The sequence below is a fragment of the Pseudochaenichthys georgianus genome, chromosome 11, assembly GCF_902827115.2.
Source record: "Pseudochaenichthys georgianus chromosome 11, fPseGeo1.2, whole genome shotgun sequence".
NCBI lineage: Eukaryota > Metazoa > Chordata > Actinopteri > Perciformes > Channichthyidae > Pseudochaenichthys > Pseudochaenichthys georgianus.
Genome location: NC_047513.1, coordinates 15422479 through 15450053, shown reverse-complemented (window position 1 = coordinate 15450053; position 27575 = coordinate 15422479). Strand labels below are relative to the sequence as shown.

At 41.5% G+C, this 27575-nt stretch overlaps 1 protein-coding gene across 3 annotated transcripts in view; it reads right to left on the bottom strand.

Moving 5' to 3' along the window:
* The window catches only part of LOC117454713 (RNA-binding motif, single-stranded-interacting protein 3), a 310119-nt gene extending 283986 nt beyond the window's left edge, over positions 1-26133 (bottom strand). For all 3 annotated transcript variants that reach the window (XM_071204809.1, XM_071204810.1, XM_034093846.2), the window contains exons 1-2: positions 25885-26133; positions 23555-23743 (exon numbers count right to left, since the gene is read on the bottom strand). In XM_071204809.1, coding sequence (XP_071060910.1) covers positions 23555-23728 — 174 coding nt within the window. In that variant the 5' untranslated portion in view covers positions 23729-23743; positions 25885-26133. The remainder of the gene's footprint in view (positions 1-23554; positions 23744-25884) is intronic.
* Between the last annotated feature and the right edge of the window lie 1442 nt (positions 26134-27575).

Here is a 27575-nt window from a genome sequence, read left to right as displayed (position 1 = left end):
CAGTTTAGGACCTGGGGTAGCAACGCAGTGTAGGCGGGACGATCGGCTTTTTGGGCGGATTGACGCTGGGTAAAACTGCAGTGGCATCATTTTCAATGCGACACAACTCACAAAACACACACAACAATGGAGGATGTGGAAGCGATCGTTTTCTTGTTTATTGTGAAATCCATGGTGCTGACATGCTGTGCTCTGCATAACGTCTGCGAGTCATGGAGAGGACTATGATGATGGGTGGAATGCACCAGCAGCAGAGTCTCAAGATGCAGAGGAGGGCACTGCATCAGAGAGGGTTTGATGCGCTACCTGAATACCTACATATGTATTGTATTGAACATAAATAAATCTTTTTTTTTCATATACATGTGTTTGTCAAATGTTTTAAACAAATGTTATCTGAATTTAATATTTAGTAAATATTTCAATTTCAAGCACCAGTAAGTACTGCCCCATAATAAGAACATTTGAGGAAATATCAGATCATGAAAAGAAAATCTTTCTAATAAATTAAGCGAATATCAAAGCTAACTATAAACATAAATACTAAAGTGTAAAACACAGCAAAACTATATTCATAAATGCAAGTGTAAAATAGTGTGGACAATTGTAAACATGGATGGAGACTAAAGTATCCACAACATAAAATAATATATTAAATATAACCTCAATCTTTCTTCTAGACATGTTAAAAGCTTGCTTGAATGGGTTATAGGTTTATTTTGTTCTCTCATCTTTGAAATATATAAGGAATGTGTCGTTTGAGTCTAGTAGAACGAGGGTATTACAATTGAGCAATTTCTACATGTATTTATCATGTATTCTTAATACCATTACAAAATGTAATAATGTTTTAGAGTAGGACCTCAAGCTAGCAAACTCAATTTCTTGCTTTAAATCTTAAAGGGGCTTTTTCTTAACTGATGGTGTTTGTTATTGCTTTATAAATTCATGTATGTTTATGATTTTTTTATGTTGGGTGCCATTCATTATCAACAAGAGATAAGATAAGTCAAAGAAGTACTTTATTGATGGCAGTATAACAATACAAATGTTGTATCAAAAAGGCATGCCATTAAACAATACAAATAAAAAAAATGTAAAACTGTATTGCAGCCAGCATACATATACATGGAATTGTAAATATAAAATGAACATTTTAAAGAAAATAAATAAACAAGGAAGTACAAATGTTGCATTTAAAAATTAACTAGATAAAAAATATATAATATGTACAATAACTATTAAGGTTTTTTGAAGTATCAGGGAGGAGACGGGCCACGTCGGCTGCCCAGTCATGGTGCCGTTCCTGCTGGGCCCGATCCTCTCCTCCTCGTTTCCTCTTGCCTGGGTGACAATAAGATAATAATTAGCAATAAGGAAAACACACAGGACAGGTACAGGTCACACAAGGATATAAGAATAACATGTATAAACAGTAAGGTGAACTAAAGAAAGTTCTGGCCCTAGATGTTTACAATGATTGTGAAAGTGAATTACATTATGTCCAGCCTGTTGATAATGAATATAAATATATGTATATGATAGGATGTCACACACAACTGTACTAGCTGCTTACTAGCTAAGACTTTACTTGTAACAGAGCATTTCCACAGTGATATAGCTTATTTTAATTACTGACGATGGATGATCCAAGGTTTAAAAAAACAAAACACAATTCCAGTCGTTTTGCCATTTCTATTTCTTACCTAGAACCACACGCTGCGGTGTCGTGATGGCACTCGGTGTTGGTGGTTGAGTCGGTGTCGATTCTTCGGCTGGGGTCCGTTCTGGATTCGATGACGATGTGGACGGAACACTGCCATCACCCGTTGTTCGGGAATGTTCCTCCTCACGAGTCCCAATGTAATCATCTAGAACAGCAAAATGACTTCAATTCCACAAACTACTGCAGCACAATACTAAATAGCAACAACAACTATAGAAAAGAAAAACTGAACGTAAACAATGGCACATATGGTGTTAGCAAACAATAGCTCTAGCTAAGGCTATCTGCCTAGGCTATCTGCCTTAGCTAGCTATGTAGCTCTTCGGGGCTCCATAAAAGCATGGGTTGTCGAACATTAATGTAAGGATAAAATAGACTTCTTTGTTAGAAGTGAGCGTACCTTGCAGGGACTCCAGTAAAGCCGTTGCCATTTTCCCTACATCGCAGGAAAGTCCTCGCAAATCCGCGTTCGGACATCTGTGCAGAGACATCCTGGAACACTTTCACATTTCGCGTTGTTCCGTCGAGCTCCCGCTGGATTTTATCATCCCCAATGAGATGTAGGAACGTCGTCACCTCCTCGGTCGACCACGGTGTGCTTTTCTTCGACGTTGCCATTTTTGTAGCTCCTCCGTTTACAAAATGCTGCAAGCTTGCTTCTTGATATATATATGTGACGCGAGGGGTGGATGAGATCCGCCCGGAAATGCTGAAGGCTCTGGGTGTTGAGGGACTGTCATGGTTGACACGTCTCATCAACGTTGCGTGGAAGTCGGAAACGGTACCGAAGGAGTGGCAGACCGGGGTGGTGGTCCCCCTTTTCAAAAAGGGGGATCAGAGGGTGTGTGCCAATTACAGAGGCATCACACTACTCAGCCTCCCCGGGAAAGTTTACTCCAAGGTACTCGAAAGGAGGGTCAGGCCGATTGTCGAACCTCAGATTGAGGAGGAACAATGCGGATTCCGTCCTGGTCGTGGAACGACGGATCAGCTTTTTACTCTCGCAAGGATCCTGGAGGGGGCCTGGGAGTACGCTTATCCGGTCTACATGTGTTTTGTAGACTTGGAGAAGGCGTATGACCGGGTTCCCAGGGAGTTACTGTGGGAGGTGCTGCGGGAGTATGGGGTGAGGGGGTCTCTACTCAGGGCCATCCAATCTCTGTACTCCCAAAGCGAGAGCTGTGTCCGGGTCCTCGGCAGTAAGTCGGACCCATTTCCGGTGAAGGTTGGCCTCCGCCAGGGCTGCGCTTTGTCACCAATCCTGTTTGTAATATACATGGATCGGATTTCGAGGCGTAGTCGTGGGGGGGGGGGGTCTGCAGTTCGGTGGACTAAGGATTGCACCACTGCTTTTTGCAGATGATGTGGTTCTGATGGCTTCATCGGTCTGCGACCTTCAGCACTCACTGGATCGGTTCGCAACCGAGTGTGAAGCGGCTGGGATGAGGATCAGCACCTCCAAATCTGAGGCCATGGTTCTCAGCAGGAAACCGATGGACTGTCCACTCCAAGTAGGGAATGAGTCCTTACCCCAAGTGAAGGAGTTCAAGTATCTCGGGGTCTTGTTCTCGAGTGAGGGATCAATGGAGCGTGAGATGGGCCGGAGAATCGGAGCAGCGGGAGCGGTATTGCAGTCGCTTTACCGCACCGTTGTGACGAAAAGGGAGCTGAGCCAGGAAGGGCAAAGCTCTCTGTCTACCGGGCCATTTTCGTTCCTACCCTCACCTATGGTCATGAAGGATGGGTCATGACCGAAAGAACGAGATCGCGGATACAAGCGGCCGAGATGGGTTTCCTCCGCCGGGTGGCTGGTGTCTCCCTTAGAGATAAGGTGAGAAGTTCGGTCATCAGGGAGGGACTCGGAGTTGAGCCGCTCCTCCTTCGCGTCGAAAGAAGCCAGTTGAGGTGGTTCGGGCACCTAGTTAGGATGCCACCTGGGCGCCTCCCTAGGGAGGTGTTCCAGGCACGTCCAGCTGGGAAGAGACCAAGGGGTAGACCTAGGACCAGGTGGAGGGATTATATCTCTTCGCTGGCCTGGGAGCGCCTTGGGATCCCCCAGTCAGAGCTGGTTGATGTCGCCAGGGAAAAGAAAGTTTGGGGCTCTCTGCTGGAACTGCTACCCCCGCGACCCGACCACGGATAAGCGGGATAAGCTGGCTGGGATGATCTCGCGCGCGATCTTGTGACGATTCTCTCAGACCAATCAGCAGTCGAGTGTTGACGTCACAGCCCTGGCCTGGTCTGGTCTGATAGAACCACGATTTTATGGGCCCGGAAAAAGAGGGAAAAAGTACCCGCTAGCCGGTACTAGGCTATATGGAAATACCACCAAAAACTGGCCTGGCCGCTTGAGGACGGTTCAGGACGCTTAAACGGGGCTACCCGCTGCAGTGGAAATGCGCCATAAGTTAACTATCTAAACACTCAGTCCTTTACCTCACCTGAGCTGTAGTTATCAGTCTCTCAGTCTGACAGCAGAGGACTCTCCTCCACCTTGTTGACAGAGCTCATTATATCCGTTAGCGCCGCTAGCTAGCACCAGATGTTAACAACAACAATACACGTAACCGATGCGCGAGCTATCTCTCTCGCTCGCGCCACACATACACACCCTCCCGAGCTTGAATGACACACAGAGACCAATCGAGGGCATTAGTATGATCTGTATGAAAGTGGCCATGTCGTGTTGCCAGTCACCCTCTGTGAGGCAGAGTCAGACCCACATTTGCGCAGCGTTGCGTTCACAATACATAGCCTACATAAAAAAAAAAATCCTCAGGCCAGCAGGCCACTTAACAGGCCAGGCCATCGGGAAATCTCCGGGCCTGCGTCTGGCACTCTCTCTAGGTCGTCCTCAGACGAGCCCTCCATCGTCGCTTCCAGTCATCCCGGTTGTCCATACATCTGGCCAGTTCATTGGTACTTTGTGCTCCTGCGTCGTTCTTGAGTACGTCCACGTATATTTGTGCGGCACTCCAGGATTTGAGTCCCTGGCAGCGGAGTGTGTTACTGATGGTAGCCTTTGTTACTTTGGTCCTAGCTCTCTGCAGGTCATTGACTAGGTCCCCCCGTGTGGTTCTGGGATTTTTGCTCACCGTTCTTGTGATCATTTTGACCCCACGGGGTGAGATCTTGCGTGGAGCCCCAGATCGAGGGAGATTATTAGTGGTCTTGTATGTCTTCCATTTTCTAATAATTGCTCCCACAGTTGATTTCTTCACACCAAGCTGCTTACCTATTGCAGATTCAGTCTTCCCAGCCTGGTGCAGGTCTACAATTTTGTTTCTGGTGTCCTTTGACAGCTCTTTGGTCTTGGCCATAGTGGAGTTTGGAGTGTGACTGTCTGAGGTTGTGGACAGGTGTCTTTTATACTGATAACGAGTTCAAACAGGTGCCATTAATACAGTTAACGAGTGGAGGACAGAGGAGGCTCTTAAAGAAGAAGTTACAGGTCTGTGAGAGCCAGAAATCTTGATTGTTTGTAGGTGACCAAATACTTATTTTACCGAGGAATTGACCAATTAATTCATTAAAAATCCTACAATGTGATTTCCTGGATTCTTTCCCCCCATTCTGTCTCTCATAGTTGAAGTGTACCAAGGCTGAAAATTACAGGCCTCTCATCTTTTTAAGTGGGAGAACTTGCACAATTGGTGGCTGACTAAATACTTTTTTGCCCCACTGTAGATAGACGGTTCGGCCACACGAGGCCGACAGGGAAACGCAGATAACGATAACGGGTCCCAAGGTAGATCGGTGGACGGAACACTCTGGGGGGCCAAACGGCTCCGTGATTACGCCCTATACGATAATTTCCTGATAACGAAAATACTGACGGGCTGTCAGGAGAGGGGGAGGAAAAGAAAGGCTCCGTGTATTATTCTTATATTATTATATAGAGTCGTTATTCATTTGTCTTAAAGCTCAATAAATAACAAAGAAGACCTTTGACCAGAACTTTTATAATTTTGTCCGGAACATTTAAACTTTAACGAAAAAAATGCTAACGGAAACTCTGCCGCAAGGTTCCCTCGTCCCTTGGAAGAGGCGGAGAGGTGGGTGTTTTTCATCTGCTGGTGGACTACCGGGGAGATTTACAGCAGGAGCACATGTTTGCCTCGGAGAGGGAGAAAAAGAGCCAGAGCCCTGGCCCTCTCCCCACCTCTGCTGCTAAATCCACCGCGGAGAATAAACAGAAGGGCAACCATGGCAACCATGCATGCTTGTGAAGTCTTCTTCACTGCTTTTGGTGTATTTTATGGCAGAAGTACAGCGCCACTTACAGGCCCGGCATATGTACTACAGCGTCTCCAGCGGGTCGAGCGGTCTCGTGTGGACGGACACGTTTCTGGTGCCGATTGCATGTAGACGGAATACTTTTTTGATATCGAATTCGGTTCGTTTTTGTTACTGTCTCCGTGTGGCTAGGGTCTGTCACTGTTGTGTTTGATTGGCCAAACAACTGTCATATCGATCAACTGCTTTTTTTTAATGGCATGATATTCTTAGTTTGCCCCATCAGCACCTCACTGTGCAACAAATGTTGTTTACAGATTCTACCATGGCAACAAGGAGCATATTGGAGTATTGTGAACCAGCCCTCTGTTGGATGCTGTGAAGTCAGTTTCCGGAGTGTCAGGAAGAAAACATGTTGTTCCCAAATGATGATCCATACATAATTGCATTGACAATAGACTAACACTTAATTATAATAACACGTGATTTTAAAGATGAAGATATTTTTCTTATCTCAGCGACATTATCATGAATGTATTACATATACATGCAATGGATTACCACATGTATTTTAAATACGTTGCAGGTTTCCTATGTGTCAAGACTTGTATTAATCTGTTGGGTGTTGGAAGTGAATGACACATAAGCTGTGGCAGAGCTGCACCTCCACCTCAGCTCCGTCAGCTCTGCATGCCTGCTGTCTGTCACCAGCTCAGTTCACACAGCTGAACCCCGGCAGCATGACTGATAGGGAGGGAGGGTGTGCGAGCGAGCGAGCGAGCGTGCAAACTGTCTGTTCAATTGTGTGCATTTGTTTTTTGTATAATTATTTTAGGTAAAAAATACAATACACACTGCTTTTCATATGTGGAAATGTGTTTTTTTCGAACAAATCTTGTTTAATTAAATATTGTTAAGGAAGACATAACATAGGGTTAATGTATTTTTATTTATTTTAGTTCTGACTTTTCATTTGTGTTGAAGGGCTCTGTCAAAATTCTATTTATGTGTTTCTGTAAAAAAGCAAATAACCATTGGCTGATGGTGTAAGGTTTATGCCTGACTCTGTGCTGGACCTGCTGGACTTGGCAGGGAGGGACGAGTCATCTGACCCTCTCTCCTCTTTCGTGGCTCAAGGCCACATCGGATTAATATCTGCTGTGCTGTTACGCCTCCCTGTCCTTACATCACAGTCCTCTGCTGCTGACTGTACAGTTAAGCCGAGGCAGCGGACAGGGTTTCCCACACATAGACTATACTTGGGCGGGCCGCCCAGGTATATTAACGGCCGCCCAAGTATATTTCGCGACCCATTTAGGTTTTGTTTTTTTTTATAATTTGTTTTTTTATAATTTTTTTTTGTATTCGTCCGTGACCATGACGCCATCTGCGATCGATTAACTTGTGGACAATGATCCCTCGCTCCCTTGCACTGATCTCGCCTCCTTCTGGCCTGTTAAGTGGCCTGCCTCACACAGGTTGACTGGCTGTCCACATGATGTGGCCTGCCGACATGGCCACTGTCATACAGATCATAAATCAAAGCCCTTGATTGGTCTCTGTGTGTCATTCAAGCTCGGGATAAGCTCAGCTCAGGTGAGGTAAAGGACTCTGACTGTTTAGATAGTTAACTTAGTCTATGTTCTCAGTGGGTCTCAAACGGTGTGGTCACCATTTATGTAAACACATTAAGGTGAAAAAAGGTAAGATACACTTTTAAAACTTGTTGAGAGAAAACTAGTCTTTGCTGCTGCCTCAAAGAGGAGCAGGGGGAGAGGAGGGAGACAGGAGAGGCTGATTCAGGAGCACAGACACACTCACAACTATAAATGAACCAAAAATAAATTAATAAATAAGTTTCAGTGTTTTTTTCATATTGGAAATGGTATGTTATTGGTTATGGCCATGATTTTATGATTATTGAAATGTATACAGTTCTGTTTAATATAGGTGTTTCCATAGATCTAGTCTCTATATTTTCCCCTCAAAATGCACCAGATTGATGCATTTAACTCCAAAATAAAAAATTAAATCTTACCGGGGGGGCATGCCCCTGGACCCCCATAGAGGATTTGAGGTCGACCCCCACTAAAAATCACATGGATAGGTTTCTAAATACATTTATAAATACATTAATTTTTTTAAATAGTAACCCATTTCCATATGTTCATGTGTGGGTAGTAGATTTAAACTATAGGGCTATCATTATGGGCCCTGCCTGTACCTGTTGGCTCTGCCATCGCGTGAAGGGTCTGCTAACAAGCGACCAACAGAAAGGTTAATGTTGTTGCACGTCACGTCACCTCACACCCCCCCGCTACCACCACTACCGCTATTTCAGATATGTGGGAAACAGATCTGTGGGAAACACTGGCAGTTAATGGACCAGCACCAGAGGTGTTCCCATACACACAGGCGTTGGAGCTGTTCTTCATGAAATCCCAGAAGGATGAAGTGCTCTGACAAACAGTGCCATCTTTGCGCAAAATGATTATACAGGAATGAAAAGTCAATAAATAAACATGTTAAAACTTTTTTTTTTTTTTTTTCGGGCTTGAACTGCTTTTCAAACCTCTTGCATGAAAAATAGTGCATTTGCAAGATTTTCCTAATCTGCGAGCCCTGCTGGGTTTCAGCCATGGGCCGCAGGGAGCCAGAGAGAAAATCATAAAGTGAGAGACGCCTGTGATTGTGGAAGACTGTAACACAGACTTTCTGCCTTCCGTCTTAAAGCATTTCGGTAAATTGAGCTTAATTCAAAATGAGTTATTGTATAATTTCTGACTGATGGGGAGAAAACTTTACTACATTTCCTTAAGAAAGGAATGTGTCCTGTTTTACCAGGTAATGAAGATAAATCAAGTTAGGGTTCATGATGAAATACTAAGGGTATTACTTTTTGATTAAAGGTCATGAGGAAAGGATAAGTGCATCAGTATAGTGTGTGTTGTGTTTCTGCATATGTGTCTGCATATTGGCTTCACAGAACATCTCATAAGTACCTCCTGGCTTTGTTTCAGTCGCAAGCATTTCATTTTTTGTATGTTTGCTAAAGAAGCGAAATATTTTCAGAGAAGATTTCCCCAATCAAATCCTGGGGCCGAAAGTGAGAAAAAGTTATTATTTTGGAATTTGCCCTGAATTTGCTTTGCTTGGCCCAGATGCATCTTCAATATCAAAAAGTCTATTCAAAGACAGCGCCTTGAAGTATTAGATGATCCCGAGTTACATGCAGGAGACTATTGCTGGACGTTTATTTCTTTAGGAATGATGTCATCACTATAGTGAAGATGCCTTGGGGCCCTTTAAAGCTTCCCTCATTTCATTTCTATTGCTCTTTGAGTTCAGTTACATTTGGCCGTGCGTCACCATGGCAGCGGACACTGGCCCTTGTGTCTGACTCAGAAATCATCCGGAGCATTTCAGCTCTGAGTGAGTCATAATGAGTCCCACTCTCCATTTCTACAGCTCTGAAAATAGGCTCACTTTCCTCCTTAAGACTTCTCTGGGGAAAGCATCTGTGATCATCTCTCAACACACTCTTTCCATTCTGCAACGAACACCAACCAACATCAAAAAAGAGCTAGGAATGTAGATATCCAGCCAAGTAGTAAAAAGACATAAAGACAGAGAAACACTCATAAACAGAAACTGTGGAGGTATGCTTCTCAGTTTTACCGTTTACCTGTATGCAACACATATCACTTGTTTATATAATTAAAGTTAAGACAACTGTAGTTCAGAAAGTCACATGAGTAAATGTATGATTTCGCCTAGGGTATTTTATCGTAGGGAACCATCAATTGGTTTTAAATGCTGCTACTCTGGTGACCATGCATCATACCTTTATTTAAATAACATAAAAAGCATCTACAATTGGAAGTGTAATACTAAATAAGTTCACATTCCTCAAAAGTGTTGCCTTCCAAGTGTATAAAGAAGGGATAAATGAAGCTTTAAAGAAAGCGGTTGGACTCCCCTTCTTACATACCAAATGAATGCCCTGTGCAGCAGGACTGAGATTCATTTGGTTTGTATGCGGTGTGTGTGTGTCACATGGGCTTCTGTGACACAGCCTGCAGGCCCTCAGTTCTGCTAAATGAGAAGCTTCCTTTTTATTGTGATGGGAGGCGAAGACATGAGGAGGGAGGGATATTTGCCCACCTGAAATTTGTAAATGAGATTTGCTAACCCTGGGCACGACATTCATTCTGGGTCTCAGTCACGACGGAGGAAAATTGTAATTTCTTTCCTTTTCATCTATTCCGCAAATCTATATGCTCAAAGATAATGTAGCACAATCTCTGTGGCCTGTCACTCATCGACACCCGATTAATTGTTTGGAATATTTGGCAGGGACACATACAGCTAACAGACAATACAAGTTGGTGGTTTAAATGTGGTTGAATAAAGGTCAAATAAAAGAAGAATAACAGACTATCATTATGACTAGGCTTCACATTATTATTATCCCTTAAACCTGTGGACTACAACCCGTGTGAATGAAAATAGCAGCATATTTCACTATGATCTATGCGCAATACAGTACGCGGGCTTCAGGAGGTCACATTTAGAATTAATGTGAGTAGTCACAGAGCACAAGCGTGCAACAAAGAGTTATCCATCTGTCCAATCAAACCATCCGATGTGCTAAAAATAGGCCGATTCAGAAGAGCATAGAAAGAGGATCTGCTGGAAAAACAGTCCGAGCTCTCAATCCACCAGCACCACGAAGGGATTTGCTAACCCTGGGAAAATGTGCCAGTGACCCAGTCTTCTAGCTTTCACATCAAGGACTGTTAAGGTCTCCTAAGACGGTGATTAACACCATAACAAGTGTAACTTAAATCTGCTTGTGGAGAAACATGGGAAAGAGGTAATTATATACAAAGAAAAGGCAGAGGGGGAATAGGAAGCTCAGTGAGAAGAACGATGCTGCCGTCCATGGCATTTTCTTTACAGTTAGAAACACATCTAAAGATTTGTGATGCATTTTATTAGTTGACTATCTAAGGTCACCAAACACTGTACTAATATGAATGATAGATGTACAAAAAGATCTAGCAGAAACTGAGGGAAAAGGTAATAAAGTGCACCGCAGTGAAGGTCTATTGCAAGGTAACATAATGTACCTTAAAAACACGTGGTCTTTATCAATGAGTCTTTACAGTTTCACTAGTTTGTAAATAACGTAATGTCATGCAGGACGGTGGCAATTAAAGAAAGAAAGATAGGGAACAGACTGCTATAAAACTAAAAAGTAATAACAAAGTCAGTGGCAGGAACAGGAGAGTGTGTTCGGGATTAAATGGCAATCTGGATTAGTCGGAGGATCTGCGGCTCATGCTGCTACTGCCGGCGTCGGATGACAAATGCACAAAAATGCAAAATCAGGCTAAAGCAGACAGGAAATGTGTGTACATACCCACGACGAGCGAACATGCCATCATCTCCTTTTATTCAGCTTGCTTATACAGTTTTACAGGCTGAAATCGTCCTTTGTGATATTATAGTTGTATCAGACAGAAGTGGACGAGATATTTATTGCCATACACTCTAATCACGCACTATGTAATAGCCATTTGCTTTAATGTCTGTGTTAACAAAGCACTGGCATGAAATCAAATATGTATTCTGTCTTTTTTAAATACAATTGGCTCATATAATAAGCAGACTGATAATACTTGAGAAATAACTTAATTACCACTCGCTCTCTGCAGCGCTCTAATTATAGCCTTTACAAAAGAGCAGCAGTAATGCACTTTTAAGTGTAATGGGAGTTTATCTAATTAGGACTATCACACACAGACATAGGCAGGCAGGCAGGCATGCATGCACACACTGGTGAGAGAACTGTCATTCAGTAATTAGTAGTGGTGATGAAACCCTCTATTACCGTTTCATTTGCACACCATCACAGGGTACAGTCGCTGACCTGCGTGTTGTCATACAGCCGGGCTCCACTAACAGCTTTTAAAACAGTAATATCTTTATGACATGACGGAGGCACGGCACAGTGTGATACATTGTCCGTTTTGCCATTTGATTTCCACAATCAGTCAAAAGCCAGCGCAGTATTTTACTCTTATCTACTCCAGTAATGAGGGCCTTATATGCGTTAATGAGTGGGCAGGCGTGGTCTAACTGCTGAGACTAATAGGGATGGTCACACAGTCTAACAAGGTGTGAATGTATATATTACATGCCCCAGGGAACATAATGGAGGTGTTTGCTCTTATTATCACAGAGCTAATGATGCCCCTGTGAGCTAAGCAGCCAGCCAGCCATCACAGTGTTCAGCTCTTTGTGATAAACCTCAACAGATGTACCTTCCTGGGCCACGGACTCCAGTTGTGCGTTTGAGATTGTGTGATATTAGAAGCAGGACTCCCCGCTAGTTGAGCAGGGTTTATGAGATATGGAAAACCTTTATATTACAGTAAAAAAGGGTTCTACATCTGGTGCGTAGGGAAACCTAAGGCCTGGGGTTGAAATTAGGTCATTTAAAGATATCCTCAAGAGGTTTGCCAAGCAGGGCTTGTTTGCTTTCTCATTTTCACCCAGATAAATGCCATGTACTGCTGTTGCCAAGTCTTCAAACTATACAGGAACTCCCTTTTTAATATATGGATCGTGGGGATAAGGTGCCTGTAACATCCACAATAAACGCTAATGCTCACTGTGTGGCGTTTCCTGCTTGGCATAGAGAGGGTTGGGGGCTGGTGTAGCTCTTAAAGATAGCTAATAAAGGTAATATGGTTTGTAGTACAAGTATTGACCAATTACGTGTAAGCAAGCTTAACAGTTATGTATGGAGAGCAAAATAGGCTCTGCTGAACTATTGTTGTCACTGCTGATAATTATGTATTCGGTCTCCGGTCAGATTAAGTGAATCCAGTTCTCTCACCAGTTTATCACCAAGAACACTCAGTCATTTGATTCCCATCACATTTTTACAGCCCTTTTTTTCAGTTTCAATTCCATTTGTTTTGACATTGTGGATGATATAAAGCAGTATTTATCCATGTAATTTAAAAAATAAATGTTTTGCTTCAAGATGTTATGAAGAATTGCAGGCCAAGTCTATAAACACTGGAAAATATTAACGCTGAGTGCTTGATTATAATTAATCGAAGAGACATTTCCTAGTGGACACAGAATGTCCAAATGGAAATATTTGAGAGCATGTGTCACAACTAAACAGTGTATCATCTGTCAGAGCAGAGCTGAGGTCATCCTCCCATGTGTAATACACTTTGTATTAGGGATGCAACAAACGACTAATTTGATAATCGATTAATCTATCGATTAATGAAACGATTAATCGACTATTCGGACTATTATGCCTTGCACAATTTCTCAAGCACTCTTATTTATCAACTTTTAGATTTAGCTTGAGGTTGTTTTAGGCATGTGGAAACTAACAATGAAGACAATAAAGATGAATACTTGATTCAAAAATACATATATTATTAAATTAACTAAACACATTTTGAACAAAATTAACATTTCTTTTTATTTAAATTAAATAAATAATATTTCACATCAAAATAAACAGTGTTTTAACAAATCGTATTAAATAATCTGATGACAGAACTGTAAACAGAATAGCTGAAACTTTAACAAAATAAATAACTCAGTTACCTCTAATCATTAACCCATGTTTGTATAATTGAGTTAACTAGTTATGCTAGCATACATAACACCTGACGTGGAAACGTTACTCGTGGATGGGGCTACAGAGCTACTAGAAAGACAGTCGAACCCGGTGCATTCCTCCGTCTGGATGTGGAGCACTTTTGCTAAATGTGTAGACAAATTGCTCGTGTTACCGCCCTTACATACTAAACATTTATTGCACTTTTGGCAACGAGCATTCTCCACATCGAGACGGGTAACATTTAACCACACCTCGGAGCGCGTTCTGTGTTGCTGCATGTAGCAGCTGCGTGTGTGTAAACCGCCCGCCCCCTCGCACACAGACGGGGGAGAGAGATCTCATCTGATCGAAAATACATCATAGACGCATTTGTTTGTCTTTTTGCATATTAGAAAAACGAGTTGGCGACACTATGACTGCGATATAATGTTTTTGTAGCAATAATACATGACATATATTTTTTAAATGTCTCCAGTACCGATAAAAAGACCAATAACGTTGGAGCTTAACGGTGCGTAAAACACACGTGATGACGTCAACGAATCGACGACTGAATTAGTTGGCAACTAATTTGGTAATCGATTTTAATCGATTAAGTCGATTAGTTGTTGGATCCCTACTTTGTATATGTTAGGACATTTCCCACTAACAGTGACACCACTATGGCAGGTTACTATCATTTAACAAAAATAACACATCCTTATATGATGTGGGATTTTGTTAACATTTGAGTGTGCCGTTCTATGCAGAATTCTACTCATACAGACACTAGTTCAGGTAGGTGTACTGTAGGTGACATGGTGGCACAATGTCCAGAATATAAAGGAGTATGACAAACCTTGCCCATATGCAAGAAAAATATAACAGCATCAACAGCTGTCCCAAATTCTGAATCTGATCTACGGCCAATTTCCACACTATCCCTGGTTTGACTTAAGCTAGCCATTTCCATTTATTTATCTATTTGTGCAATTGGTAGCAAAAGCTCTCCACCTAGATATCATTTGTTCTTCAGAAAAACGGCAAAAGGCTTTCTTACGGGTTAGATGTATTTTCCTTTTTTAGGACAGTACAATACCTACACTGTGATAATTTCATTGAATTTAATAACATATCTTAAAACCTAAAAACCTTATTAAGGTACACAAGTTTCCATCTTGTCATACAGTAGATACAATTCGCAATCTGCAAAAGAGCCAATGAAGCAGTCATGTGGATCGCAGGAAGATTGGTTATTACTGTGGTATCCACTTATGAGAGAACAGAACACAGTAAAGTCATGCATTAATATGACATACTTTACTGCCTAGTAAACATAATGCCTAGTAATAATAATAATAATAATAATAATAATATTAATAATAGTACCTGTAAAAAGATTCTATTTTGTGATGCCAGATCAAAAAGTCCTGATAATTGAGTTACCACTAGTTACCACTGACATTCCCTTTCAGACAATGATTGTGGAGTTTCTTAATGGAAGTCTGTGATTTCACTAAACATCTGCCAATTGAACATATTGTACATAACAGTTGTTATGACTTAAAAACTACATGATGTGCAGTATTTCCCCCAAAATTAGAACATTATGCATATTTTCTGGAAACATATAGAGAACTCTCACATAAAGATTGCCCCCTGTGAACACCAGGATTGACTACTGCTAATCCAGCACATTTGGTGATTCTACACGAGTCTTCCTTGACCTTTCCTTTGCTGCCAAGTCATCAAAAACTGAGAGTGAACCGTTCCCTGTCTCGACTCAGACACAGATGCCTCTGCACAGCTCCAGCGTAGCAGTCTCACATCCACAGGGTGCACAAATCATTAAAATATGAAAATGCAAAGGGCTGATTTTTTTTTAATCAGAGCAAAGGACTTTCCAGATGGCCTCCTAAACTCGGTGTTCTCATGCTTATGTTCACATGCCAAATTGCTGGCCTACAAATCAAATTGCACGTCCAACAAATACCGACTAAATGCAAAACAACAGCGGTAGTTTTATTCATGAGTTAATGGCTTTGTAAATTCTCAGGGGAAAAGTCTGCTTTGATGTATCGCACAACATCTTGGATTATATTTAGAAACGGAAAACAATGTGATTTCTGTCACGCATATACTCTGCTTATTCTAAAACAAGCAGATGCATAGAAACCTTCACCCTGAATTCTCAAATCTATTTAAGAGACCCAGAGGTAGTGCTGCGTACCGGTACGCCGAACCGGTACTGGACTTGTAAAAAGTTTCGGTTCAAGTCCGGTTAAAACCGGAACGTCAGGAACCGGTACTTGGACTCGCAAAAAAACTAGCACTTACGTATATTCTGGTGTCTGTGGTTATTTAAACATTCCCTGATAAACGTGATTCAGTGTCAATAAATGAGTGCTAATCCCAGTGTGCTCAGTGTACAACATCACATGTCATTTCACCTTCGATTCACGGTTTGAAGACGTAGCATTTCCCCACATGCTAATGCTAACCGGAAGTGAAGAATTTTCAGAATAAAAGTATTAAGTAAATAGTGTGAACTTCCGGATTTTCAGAATAAAACTGATTTAAATTAAATAGTGTATTTAATTCAAAATTACGCCATATCAACATTGATTTTAATTTCTAACAGTATGTATGTACATCACTATGTATGTAGTATGTACTGTATAATGTAAACATTATTATTATATTGAACTTTGTAGTAGTTCACTGTAGTTGCTGTCATAAGTCATTTGTAGACTAAGTGGAAAAAAGTGTTTTTTTTACATTTGTACTTTTTAGAGAAATGTAGACACAAGTTGGAAGGGAGCACAATAAACCTGACGAGTTTTAATTTCAGTTGTTTATGAGTTAATTTCAATTGATAATTAGCTCACAATAAGTTCACTTTAGTTACTCGCACAACTTGACACAAGCCATGGGTTCAGGTCCGGACTTATAAGTCCGGACCTGAACCTGAACCTCTGGACTTGAGTCCGGACCTGAACCTGAATGTGAGTCCAGGTACGCAGCACTACCCAGAGGTATTCTTAACCAAAATGCTGCATGCTGTAAATATGCCATTTCACAGTGTAAAGGCTGAAGGTCAACGGGATAGGAGGTTAAAGTAAGGCAGGACTGGAGTCAGGACTGGAGCCTCCACTGAGCCCCTAGGGTCATCTGTGTCGAGGGGAGGGGATTAGGAGCGGATGGTGATCCCATCAAAGCAATGTGTCACCAGCACCGTGTCTTACCACTGAGCCACACACTCCAGCGAGCACTGATCCCCTTAACTGACTCTCAGCGGGCCCGGCAACTAAGGCGAGCTGCCAGCGGGGCTATTTTCAGGCAGAAATGAGCCCTCTTTGGACAGGGCCACAGATAGAGATGGCCGGGGCCCATGCCATCGCTCTCCATCAGAGAGAATGAAAACACAGTGAGGAGCCCACTTTGCCACACAGAACAATCTTTCGCTCGCGACAGCTCCCAGAAACAGATGAGGGATAAATGTGTTGTGACAGCAGCTAATAAGGTCCTTGTGATCTGCTGGTAGAGTGTCAGTGTGTGCGTGTGCACCGTCTTTGTTTATACTGAGAGTATGCTTTGAACAGAGGAGTAAAATGCACTGATGAGATAAATAGAGCCGCTTAAAGAGGTTGCGTCTTGATACATGACTACATGATACACATTTGACAAGCTTGATCAGCCTCTCTTCTTTTATATGACAGATTAAAGAGCCAATGGACTAAAATAGAAAGCTGGAACACAAATAAAGTCTCTACAAATAGCAAGGGGCAGTCACAAAACACTTTTTTAAACAGCATACCAGTCACACTGATTTCCTACTGGCTATGCTATTGCTGTTACTAAAGAATCTTACAGTTTATGTCACACTTTTTTCCATTTGTATAAGTCACTATCCACATGCTCTTGGCAAGCTTACAGTAGATCCCAAATAACGCAAAGGATTTGGAAATCAATTTGCAATGCTCTTTCAGCTCCTCACTAATGATCATCCGTCCCTAATACACGAGATCATGGACTAAGGCTTGACCATGGTCACCAAACCTGGAGCTAACCCAATTAGCTTGTACTCTGAAACCTCAAGAGACAATTTATATTGACTTCACCTCACCTGGTAATGGGAATGCAGGTCATTCTTTTCAGCTCGATGAATGCACATGTACATTTAAAAAAGGCGTGTACTATAAATATTATGATAGAATTATTTATTATAAGTCTCTGTATCTTTACACTTATTCATGCTTTACAGCTAGAGCTGGCCAGTAACAGTTAGTACTATCCATGGTGGGTGCTGATGTGAATGCTGCATCACCTCGACTCGGTTGGATATTTCCATGGTGTTCCATCAGTACACTGTTAAGGGTTTGCCAAAAGAGCACTCTGCCCAGGTTTCACCAAGCTGTCTGTTGAAATGTGTCCATACTTAGGATCTAATGTTCAGAGGAGCTTTGAACATGCCCTCTTGTTCTCTTTGTCTGTGTGGGAAATGCAGTATCAGTATGTTTGTGGTTGAAGAAATGCCCTAGACCCAATGACTGGGTTGAGCTGCATTTTAATAAAATATAGGTCTTTAATAAAAAACATTTAGACTTGTCATAGTAAGAAAAGCTTAGGTGTCATATAAAGGAGACAGTACAATTAAGATAGAAATGTTTAAAATTGTACTTGTAGTTTTAAGAAATGGACTGCCAATAAAGCTCAGGATAGCATTACAGTAATGAGATTATCACCTGAGCTGTACACATACAGTTTTACTGAATCTGTCTGCAGCTCTCTGCCGTCACACTCGAGCTACATCTCACCTCTCTGCAAAGCAACCGTCTCCAAAGCCATTTTCCTTGAAATAGGCTGGTGCATGGCAGTGAATATTGTGCTGTCAAAGGATTAAGACATCACAGCATATCTAAAACTATTAGTGACAATTTATTTACTTTTCTGACGCGGTTGAGCAGAGAAGAAGCCATGATATTCTAACAAATCGGATCAGTAAGGACTTTTTAAAACGGTCCGTAATACTGTGAATGTTTCAAACTGCCATGCTGGAAACTCGACAAAAGGAGGGTTAAATGTTTAGCAGTAAAAAAGAAAAAGGCACACATTTGCATCTATAGATGTAGAGCCTTTGACGAGGTGCCAGTTCTCAATTTGTCTGGCTGCAAAGAACACATTGTAATTTGCAGTGTGATGTGCATATTACAGTCATTTGTGCATTGTGTCATTTGCCTGATCAGGCATACTAGAAAATTGATTAACCTCTGCTTTAGAAAATCTTCCGAGGCTTGGGGAAGACTTCTGGACTGCCCCCCCCCTCTGCCCGCCCACTAGCCATTCATATCCGGAGGAGGGGTGCGGGATCGATGGCATGCCGGGATGCTATTAGAGCGGAGGCAGCCAGGCAGCTACAACTTCAAAAGCAAGTGTGGGAGGCGAAATAACACAAGGTAATTATCTGGGCCCCGCTAGCTACCACCAAGGCAATTTGTGGTGGACGACGGGGGGGACGGGTGTTCAGGATGCCTCTCAATATTTAACTCAACTCACTGCACATGCTGATGGAGAAGACAGAAACTTTCCCTGGCACACATTTCTGCTCATTTCATTCTAATAAATACATTTTGTAGCTGACATCTTTATTCAGATCAACCTAAAGCAAAATACTCTGATATCAAAAAACCAATAGAAAGTTATATAAAAGTTAGATGAGATCATTCTTCTATAGTTTAACCGCTGCCAGAGTTTACAGTCAACACAGGTAATTAAGCGTTTTAAAAAAGACTAAAAAAGTAGCAATCAGAGTGAATCACATCCCAACCTGTCACACTGCTGCTGAAGCCAAATTGCCTTGCAAGGTGAGGAGCCATCTGCTTTTCCAGTTAACTTAACATTTATTATGAGTGAGAAACATTACTCGAATGCACCAAGAGCATCTGGACACAAGTCATCACAAAGTCAAGAAGGTTCCACTTATCAAACTTGGGTTCACGCAAGTGGATTTTATTGGTTAACAAACATGAAATTAACTAAATCCTAAATAAATAACATATGCACCGATTTTTATTTTGTGATTGCTCATTTGGAAGTGGACACAAAATCTAGAGTCAGGGCAATTTAATATAATTTTCTCTCTCTGTTCCTGAATGTTTCTCATTTGTGTAATCAAATATAACAGCAATAATCACGGGTGCCACTATTCAACTCCACGCCTAAACGCTCAATCCCTGAAGACTAATTTCTAATGGAAAGAAAATTACCACAGCGAGGAATATATCTTGACATACATATGAGAGAGGGAAAAAAAATCTGTGAGAATAGTTCACAAAAGCAAAGACATAAACACATAATATACGCTTTAAAAAAAGGGAATAATTATAAAACTGCAGGATCAGCAAGCTACCTCCTACGTGCCGCCGTAGGCTTTGTGCTGCTGACTTTGTTCTGCTTCCAGTGCAGATAATGAGTTAAAGGTCAATAGACTGTAATGACACCAATTACTGCAATATATCAAATCAACACTGTAGCTCATCATGAGCGGTGCTCAGCTGACGCTTTGAGATATCAACAAAGCTAATGGTAGAATAATGAGTACAAACCATTGCCATCAGAAATAATCCAATGGGGGTGGTTTAGAGGTCATGTGCTGCACTGCTGTCAGTGGCAAGGATCAACACAGGGGTCAGGGGTCAGAGGAGGAGCAGAGGTCAGGTTCAGGTTAAAGAGCAGAGTCAGCTTTGAGAACTTCTGCTCAACCTTTAGAAAGTAAGACCTTTGCATATAGACGGAAAGAACACAGTGTCTTTTGGTAGATTCAGCACAAATATTATGATTACTAGCATTCAATGTTAAAACTAGTAAGCCTAGCTTGGCATTATAGCTTGTGTCTTCCAACATCCTCCATGTGACAACTACATAGTGATTCGCACTTGTGAAGACCGAGTTCCCCCACCTCGCCAAAAAGGCTGTAAAAGTGCTCATTCCCTTCACCTACAGTACCTGTGTGAGTGCAGGTTTTCCGCATTGACTTTGATCAAAAGCAAGTACCGGTCAAGGCTGCAGCCAGAGGATGATCTGCGTCTACATTGCATCCCCGCATCATCCGCCTGTGCGCATCAAAGACGCAGACTCATTGTTCCCAATAAAGTAGGGGTGAGTGTAATAAGGAGGCAAAGTTGACGTTCAGTGTGTTGCCGGGAGCATATAAGGATTTATCCACGATGTTGAAAATGTTAAAAATGTTTAAAAAAACAAAGATAAAAAGGTTTAAAAAAGTTATTGTTTAATGTTTTAAGGAGGTGACGCTCCTCAGGCAATCAAATCGGTGCAGTCAGTGAGTCAGCACGATAGATTCAAACACAGAGACGAGAGAAACAGTCGGAGTAACTTCAAATGGTGTGCTCAAAAAAGAGAAAGGTAGAGAGCGAAAACAGAGCATTTAATGACATTTTCCCTTACTGGACCTCTTTCAAATGCAATTGAATACTCCTGCATTATAGCATCAACAACAATAATAATAAATAGCAATAATAATTGGGAGGGGGGGAGGGGGGGCGCGGCTGTTCTTATGTTCTCTGAGGGGAGGCTCACCTTCCCACACTTTGAAAACCCCTGCTCTATATGATATGAAACCACCAGCACAACAAGTCTTCTTCAGTCAGCAGATAACATCACAACCCAGACCTTTTGTGGTCGCTGAAGCGTACTTCATCAGCACAATGATAAGAGTGAAATGTATTTGAAATACGTTTTTTGCCCCTGGGTATTCACATTCTGGAGACAGTCTGAGGATTCAAACAGACAAATGTACTCTCCCCAGCTGTATTCCCTTTTAGGCAACAGCTGACTGCACTGTGGATGACCTGCTATGCCGCTACATCTCTGAGCCGGAGCCCACAGGTCGGCCTGAGCCACCTCATTCTCTGTGATTTATCACTAATAAACAACAGGGCAGGCCAGGGGCAAGCACCTTTCAACAAGGACAAAAACACTGGTCCACTTCCCCCGATGACACCATGATGAATAAACTCTCCAGACTAATCGATGACATCGTGGCGTCAGGAGCCAGGCTGCCCGACGGTTGGTCAGACAGCCTCGCAGCCCACACATCTCAGGGCCGGCCTCAGTACATTGCAGCAGGTGTGGACTCAACTGCTTAATAACCAACGAAGAGCACAGACATGGAAGAAGAAAGGATACACAGATTGCTATTCTCCCCGATTTGTTACATACACACTTACATTAATATGGGTTTCATGGCAGGAGCAATGACATTGTTGTATATTGTATGCTGGTACAATAAGAACACCCATGGTAAAATCAAAAATACAAATGTTTGATATTGCCAATATTAGAAATTATGAATATCTGTAATTGCTTCACAATGCCTGTGCAACATCAAAGATGTCTACTGCTCATCCTCACATGACAGCTTTTATTGTACAGGAAGTTGCATACCATAAGGAAGTAACAATTAGCAGATTCAACATCAATGTGAGGTTTAAAAGCACATTACTTAAAGTCAATTGTGAGAACCAATTGCATAAAGGCCTGATTGTGCTTGTGTGTGCGTGCGTTTCATTGAGCCAATTACAAGCGAGAAGGCAATCTGTTATCCAGCCTTGTGTAGAGTGGCTATTGAATTTTCCTACAAAAAGTCTGTGTTAAAATATTTCTCTGGAAAGATCAAATAAAGTCAAAATTATCCAGATATGTGCATGGTCATACTGTGGTTTTATCTGACTTTCACATGAAAAGCTAAAAAGTTTTGTAATTTCATGACTGTAACTATGACAACAATTAGTATCAGTGTGTGTTAATGGGGAACAAATTGGGTATCCAAAACAGAGTTGGGTAGCTACATAAAATATATAGTCCCCAGCTGAAAATGTGTCCAAAAAAGAGGCAGATAGTGTACGGTTCAAACCTGCAGTGCACCTCCAACCTATGCATATTATAAATAATCTGCAGATGTTTGATGGAAGAGTAATTATAAAAGAAATACCACATTTTTGGGTGTGGGCATTTCTTTTCGAAAGGGTCAAATAAAATATATTTTCTACATGTATAACTCTGCTCTTGATTGCCTGACAAATGGGTTAACAAAATAAATCTCCACAAGCAATAGATTCCACAAAAGCAACAATAAATCCCATGCCAGAGTAAAGGCTGATCTGACAAGCTACCACCACACCTGACATTTTTGTATTATTACACTTTTTCAAAGATGTTGAGGTTATTTAAATGCTTCAGAGGCCTTTTCCTTCTGCCAAAATGAAGACCCTGAAGGGTTATGTCTATTGCTGTTTGCTCAAAGGACTCAAAATTGATAGAGCAAGGCATGAATCCCATTCAGAGCTGCCAGTAGCAGTCAGTCCAGTTATCTGGTGAATGTTTCTGTATATCTGTTGTGCCTATAGAGTCGCTCCGGCTGATTGACAGAGAGAGGTTCTGGCTCCTGCGAGAGAAGCATGATTGACGTCCTTGAGATGGAGGAGAGCCAGTCAGGGTTTTACTGTCATATCTGGACATGTAGAGGTCTCCAAGATGGCAGAGGGTTGAAATGTTTGAGACTCAGCACTCACACGTGGAGACTGCACAAGCCACTTAGATCTGTCTGTAATATTAAGCAATTGCAGATGTACACAGCATATCTGTGGTTTGTAGTTCTGAAAGTTTCTCATAGCAACATAACTACGCAACCTACTTCCTTCAAAACCACACAGACTAAATACTAAAGCATCAACAGTTTCACTTTTACTTGCAGCTGACATTAGTTGGCAAACAGGTCCTGTAGATGAGTATCTGTATTTGTAAGTAGAATAGGAAATATCACCAGAATAATAGCACAACAGACAGGCAGAATCTCATCACTCATCATCACACACAATCACAGACACACACGCACAGCAGCTGCAGATGTGCAACAGTGGAAGACTGTGACTTACTTTTTGGTCGTCTTTCTGGCTTTCTGGCTGAGCATCAGTGCTGTGCATGTCAGCAGAAGGCCTGCCGCTGGCATCCGTCTGTCTGTCGTCATGTTCATCCTGCTGATTGGCCCCTGACCGAGGAGAGTCTAAAGGGCGGGGCTCTGGCTGTTGAGCGCCACTCTGAACCTCCATCTTCCTCTGCAGTGTCTTGTAAAGGAAGAGCAATATTTCAGGAGTAATTCAGGAAAAAGGGATGAAATAAAACAAAGAGCATTAATAGATTTGTTTTCACAACCATCTCTCCAAAATACACTGCACATATGGTACTAATGCAATGTAGTTACAAACACTTTTGCTATGAATCTTCACATGAAACTTAACTATAAAGTGAATCCCCTACTCAAGGCTTCATCAATCATTTTTGTGCAAACCAGTGAGATATTTGACATGGAAACTTTACAAAAGATCATACTAACGCAGTAGGAAAGTCTACCTTACAAGAATATCATTTTACAAAAGTATAAATACATAAGGGTATAATATATAAAATTGTTTGAGAAAGCCCCTTTTGCTTTCGCCCCCTAAATTATATTTTATTTATTTAAATGTTTTTACTTATAGCCACTGGATCCTTTTTGCATCATACAAACACACTGTAAAATCAAACACTGTTTGCATTTATTACAAACATTTACTATGTATGACAACAAATATGCCAAATAAAGAAATATGTGTTGGTCAAACATCATTATTATTAAACCAGAATCTTTATAATGGACATAACTAGACAAACATACAAACCTGCAATTTAAGAACTCTGGTCAGGAGTCATCCATCACTTGAAAAAGGAACCCTTGGACAGCAATATTAATTACTTTTGATAAAAGATAATACCTCCCTCTCCTGATATAGGAAAGTAAAAACTGAAGATTTGTTTTACCTTTTTTCGCAAGCTGGCTTATTGGCATGACTTACTGGGACACTTAATAACACTTAGATATCTCTAACAAAATGGGTTTAACGTGTGGTTTTCCTGGTCTGGCAAGTCAAAATGTTTATATAAAAAAAGTATTTTAACTAACATGGCCATTCAGGGTCTATATATCTGGGTCAATACACTCAAAAACTCACAGTTGACTGCACAAAACGAATCCCTTCACACTGCAGGGTTCTGTACTGCAGCTATTTCTGACCTCTGACCTCATATCTGGCTCTGGAAGGGTATGATGAAAACCAGCCTTTTTCTCAGCAATGATGTTCACAGGATTTAAGATGAATTAACACGTTCTTAATATATTCTAAACCTGTTTCTTTGTATGGGCTTGGTGCATAAAGAACACATTAAACAATGTTAGCCTGATAAACTAAGAAATAAGAGGTACATTGATCTGTAGATTAGGCTGAGAAGACTTCCCTTGTTGTTGTCAGAGAATGCTGTAAAACAGTGCAGTGTGTTTATGTGTAAGGAAGTTTCATAGCATTTTATTAGAAGCTAGTATAAAAGTGTCTTTAAGTCCCCAAACAATAAACCAGAGACAAACAAAGTAAAGAGAAATCCCTCTACCGAAGGGCAGACCTCCAAATATCCATCTGAAATCAACAGCACATTTAAGTTTAGCACGAAGTTGCCTTCTTTTGCATTCTGGCGCCATTACTAAGTTATTATGAGGACAGTTGGTCGTTCTCTCACCTGATATGAGTTGCATTATATATGCATTTCCTGAAGGAAGTTTTACTAAACATTTTACCGCTGCAGCAAATTGATAGCAGCAGCCATGCTTGCACAACATGGCGCCTTGATAGAAACAAAAAAACATGGCGCCTTGATAGAAACAAAAAAACATGGCGCCTTGACTTCACAGGTGAACGCACCTGTTGGCCCACTAATTAGCTAATGTCACGTAGACCACTTTGTGACGTAGGCCTATGTATTCCCGCGAGCATCCAATAGACACAAAAACAGTTTCAAACGCCACTAATTTTAACAAATAATGCAAAACTTCGACTAGTGTTTGATGTTTTTATAGTTGTTTCTCCTAACAGTTTCTCAGCTAATGAGGTCGAGGGTCAGCTCTGTATTGAAGGAAATAGAACCTTACGGAGTGTGCACCGGCTTTGCCTTCAGTTTATGCTAATATTAAAAATAATCTGCATTGACCAATAGACTTAATTTAATACAGCTGAAAACAGCTCTAAACACGTGTATTGCCTAACGGTGTCCCGGCTTCGAGAGCCTTTAATCACCAAACAAGGCTCCTTGCGCTGAGTCTGTGTTATTACGGTAACTTCAACAGCGTATGGCGCTGGCACATCAACATAAAACAAGTCGCAATATAATGCCAAAATACCTCCGTCACTTCTTGGCTCCTCGATATGTCAGAAGCATATCAAGAGGCAGATGCGGTAGTGCAACTTGCTTTACATCTCTGTTGTTTCGCTGACGCGGGAAGCCACGGTAGTCTGGGGCAGAACAACAGGGAACCGGTTCATTTAGTTGTATGATAAATTATTCCGTCAGAAACTGGCAGAGAGAGACTTCAGTCAGCGCTGAGGCTGAGGAGGTGGTGTCAAAGCTGCATAACCCGCTGCTGCTGTCACGTCGGGCGTCTCCCAGTCAGCAACCCCCCTCCCGGTTACACCGAGCACGTGTCAAAAATGCTGCCTTCAGGTGCTCCTTGAAAGATTCTGAATCGTCGACGAAAGAAGGTGCATACATACAATACACCTGCCCAAATACAATACATTATTTTTTGATGCTGTAGTTTAGTTCAGGAATGTACAGTTTTAAATCAGCTTGAAAGTCACCATGAACAAAGTTTAACAATTCGGATAGTGGAAAATAATATTTTCTCCTGATTGGAAAGTTCTGAATTTAGCCTACCCTGTAAACCCCTACTACTGTTAGTCAGTCGAGTCGGCATCTACAGTTTATGCTTAACCTATAGAAATTCACTGGCTTTTCGTTATTTATTTTTTGTTTATTTGACATGTGTGTTGCTGTCAATTGAAATAAATTGTTGTTTTTAAATGTGGGTATAATGCTCGCATAGTGCAACTGAACTGCTACTAAACGGTATAACATTCATATTTCCTACAGTATATGAAAGCAGCAGGGGCTTCATATAATGTAGGAGGAGCCGATCTAACCTGCTGGAGGTGAGGTGAGCCCAGGACAGTGATAACAGTAGGACTAATAGCTTAACAGTGAAATTAGATTTATTATGTAACATGCACAGTGTAAATAATGACTGTTATAATGCTTGTGGTAGTAGTATTATAGTCCTGTCACTTCACCAAATAAAGCAGAATGGGTGTGCAGAATTAGACAAGTAAAATGATCTGTGACGTTATGTATTATAGTTCAGCCTAAGTTACTTCAGCAGTATATCCCATTGTTTAAAAAAAAAGCATTTGGGAAGGCAATATTGGAAAAATATTCAGTATTTGACTACATGTGCAATTTAAAATACATTATTTCTCATCTCAAAATTATCATTATTTCTCATCTCAAAATTATCTTGTGAACAATTATCAGTAAACCTCAAGGATGGCCACAAGGTGGCAACATAAACTCAATAAACGCTGAGTAGAATGAGGCCTGTTAAACCAACTCAGTTCCCATTTGTATAGAAACAATAATGCCCGTTAAACCAGACTCTTTCCAATCATAAAATGTAATGATCATGTATCTGCTCTGTGGTCCTATACAGTCTGTCAGTGAAAACATGGTTGCCGTATAGTATATTTGTATTCTACTGTGTGCACATATTTCTAGTCTATTGCTCTTTGATCATTGTTGAGCTCTGTGTGAAGTGTTTACCCTAAATGGGGCCTTCCAAGCTGCTGAGCTGAGCTATAACATGAGGGAGGCATCACATGGGTGTTGGCCCATTGTGCCATCTTCATCTCCTCCCTGTCTGCCTCAACTTATAGGCAATACTGGTGCATCATCCCTTCCAAGAAGAAATGTCTCACCCAAACGAACAACTGCTCCAACAGGCGGGCCCTCATCTGCTCTGCCGGAGCTGCCATTGCCAGA